This window comes from Acanthisitta chloris, unplaced genomic scaffold, assembly GCF_000695815.1.
Source record: "Acanthisitta chloris isolate BGI_N310 unplaced genomic scaffold, ASM69581v1 scaffold2153, whole genome shotgun sequence".
In the NCBI taxonomy this organism is placed as follows: Eukaryota; Metazoa; Chordata; class Aves; order Passeriformes; family Acanthisittidae; genus Acanthisitta; species Acanthisitta chloris.
In genome coordinates, this window is record NW_008664114.1 from 33,391 (window position 1) to 36,836 (window position 3,446).

At 40.0% G+C, this 3,446-nt stretch overlaps 1 protein-coding gene across 1 annotated transcript in view; it reads right to left on the bottom strand.

Moving 5' to 3' along the window:
- Positions 1-729, bottom strand: part of FAM169B (family with sequence similarity 169, member B) — a gene marked incomplete at its 5' end in the record, with an annotated part of 17,936 nt that extends 17,207 nt beyond the window's left edge. The window contains one exon of the mRNA XM_009071187.1: positions 644-729. Within this exon, the coding sequence (XP_009069435.1) occupies positions 644-729 (86 nt within the window). The remainder of the gene's footprint in view (positions 1-643) is intronic.
- Positions 730-3,446: the final 2,717 nt, after the last annotated feature.

Here is a 3,446-nt window from a genome sequence, read left to right on the forward strand (position 1 = left end):
GGACCAAAGATACAGAGGGTTGGGTAGGAAACAGAACTGACTTAATAACCTCATGACAACACAAAGCTCACATGCAGTAGGCATCTGACTTCTTAGCTGAAAACAGACTACAAGCTACCCAAATCTCTCAAATTATGAAAAAGTACTTGTATCCTACCAAAATAATTTCTTTGGAAAAAGAATTACAGATACAGAAACTATTAAATAACAATCATTTCATAAAATGAACACAATATCAACATTACCCAAAGGGAAAAAAAATCATAGCTAGTTAGATAAGACATTGTTCCAAAGGGCAGTAACACCTTCCATCAGACAGACAGTCAAGCAACACTAACGAGAAATTATTGCTAATGTAGTAATTCAGTTTATCTTATTATCTCTTTAGTAGGCAGTCAGGGTAAACTAAACAACAAAAGAAAATAAATCCCACATGAATCATAAACTACATGCAGAAAGTTGTTTAGAGAGGGTTAACGTGCATGTCACTGTGTTATGGAGACATGAAGTGCTTGGTGAGCCACAGAGCTCAGATCCCACGGGTTGTAAAGCACGAGCTGGAGGAGACCAGAGACAATTACATAGGATTGCTCTAGCTGGGAAGTTCCAGGGTAAAGGCAACTGTTTAAAATAGCATCCTCACCGAAACGAGCCCATCTCTAGAAGGATCAGCTGTCTTCACTACATCTTCAAGAGGCCACCAACGCTGGCTCAAATAAACTGCCAAAACTACAAAAAGAAAAAGACAGAGGAATATTTCACCTGCAAATACAATGTAGATTCTAAACCTTCCCACAAGCAGCCTCAGATCTACTTCTCCCTCCAACTGACTCCAGTTTGATCTGCTGTGAGGCAGTAGAACAACAATTGTATTTCAATTTCACCTCTGTGTCCCTCGATATCCAATTTTCAGAATCGCATGAGGCATCAAGTGAAGGTAATTTTTATCAGGAATTGATGTGACTTTGGTGTGACAACCTGTGTGCCATATGAACAAAGTACTTCCTGCATAATAGCAAGTTCAGTAGCACAGTAAGTTTGAGTGGCATTTGGGACAGAGGAGCTACCTGGATAAAGGTTACAGTTCTGAAGTTTCTTTCAGACTTTCCCCCGCCCACACACTCACATGCACATATTTGCACTCATACAAGTCAAAAGACATAAGTCCTCATATCTGCTGTATCAAACAGCTTTTCAGCTCTCTATGTGATTGTATTTCTACCTGTACCTTTAGAGTACAGACTCCTAAACCTCTGCATGGACAGATATTCACAGAGGTTCAAATGCACACAGAGAGGTTTCTATCAACAGAGGACAGACATATGCAGACATAAGTGAGATGCACTTTGCTCTGAAGCAGAAGTGTATGATCAACCTACATTAAGTCAACTCATGTAGGTGCAATGCAAAACTTGCACCCCACTTCTTCTCATCCTTCCTCAGTTTTTCACATATGCAGGAACAAGTATTTAAACCCTACTCCTACATGTTCATCTACATCATTGCCTGTCAATGGATTTACAAGAGAAAGACTGCAACAGCCACACTGAAATTACTCCCAAGCCCTGTTCAGAAAGAAGAGGTTTGAGGGTTTAGATGAGGTTTCAGAATAAACACAGAAGTCTGATCATTTATGACCACAAACACATCAAACAGCAAGTATTTCAGCAGAAAGAACTTTTATTATCTGTGCAGTGGTGACATTCACATAAAAAAATTACATGGCCACAATTTCAGGATTGCTCAAGAACTATCTCCAAGTAGAGCAGCTTCCATGGCCACTTTTAGACTAAAAGATAAAATATAATATAGGAAGTATGTTGCAAAGAACAGCATAGAGTTCATACCTCTTAAGCCCTAAGACAGTGCTCCATCAACTGGTGCTCTAACCTACCCAGCTAGGGACAAACATAAGAAAGTTCAAAACCATCTATGAGTTAGAGACAAATTCACACACAAGGAAATTAAATTATTTTAAAGACAGGGTTCATCATTTACACTGATGCACATGTTAGTTCCCCCTTTTGCTTCAGCCTCTCTCGTGCCCACTGGCTTTAAGGCTGGAGACTCCACTTAGCTAACTTATATTTCCAATAAATTATTAAAGCATGTGCCAGAAAACATTACACTTTGTGCAGTGGGTTAACAAGGAAGGAAGTACTGCACGCAAGGGCAGATGCCTCTTTATAGCACCACATTCAATTCATTAAATATTATGTACTTACTTGCATGGGAGTTTCATACTCTTTCTGTGATGGATTCAATCTGTTCCCTCAAACTCTTCCCTCTGCTTTCAAATGCAGCAGCCACTGCTCCATTACACATCCATGAAACATGCAGCTACAAAGGGAGCTGAGTCACACAAAGGGGACAGAGCAGGCCAAATGCTGACTTTAATGAGAGCTGCACAGAGGTTTGGCACACAGTTCAGACATACAAGACACACAGTAAAGGTCAGAAAAGTTTGGAAACCTTTGAGGAAAATAGGAAGATGCATAACCATGTTGTAAGGCGTTACTTTTATAGAACATTTACTGTGCTATTCAATAATTTAAATGTGTGGAAAGGAACACTAGTTGACATAGCAACTGTCACATCACATTACTTGAGCAACCTTATCTATATGGATGCCTTCCTTGAAGGAAAAACATTTCTCCAGATTTCACACAAACATATGTACTTTGTTTTTTGTTATCATTTTTCAAGTCAACATCTGGTCTGCAGTTAAATCCATCCATGCTTTCCCATACTCTCGTTTTCATTTTATAATCAACTTCGAGGAACACCATTTCAAATGCAAACATGATTTGTGAGACCACATGTTCCTTCACTCTCCCAGTCCTGTTGTTCTTTCCAAGACATTTGGTTACATTCACCTGATCATAAGAGATCAAGTTAATGCCAACACACACCACCTGAACCCTGTGAATCATGATGTCTACGATTACAATGACCTTGCAATGCAACACTTGATGTGCTTGATCTTGCAGTTGCAAGACCAGGTGAAATGGATTAGGTCCAACATATTTCAAGTCACTGTTAATGGAGTTTATACATGCTCAGGTGGGTGGCTTGCCCTGTAAGCACCAGCTTGATAAACCTCAGTACTGTCATCACTTGCAGTCAGACAAACATGCTCAGAGTGTTGCAAGAGGCTGACAGCCAGTGAAGCACAGGATTCCATACCACAGGGGCCTTCAGAATCCAGTACTGAGTTGAATTAGGCACTAAGCATAATGCAATTGTGATTATGAAATGTCTCCTTTTGCTAGGCAAACATGGATCCCTTCCCAACTCAGGCCTGGATTATATTTTTACTTTCTAGGCTAAGCTGGCCAAGTGTTCTCACACTGGTGTGCAACTACTTGAATGAAATGTGCACATCAGGACTCTACACAGAGAGTAAAGTAAGAAAAAATGAAGCAACATCCAGCTTGGTCCTCCTT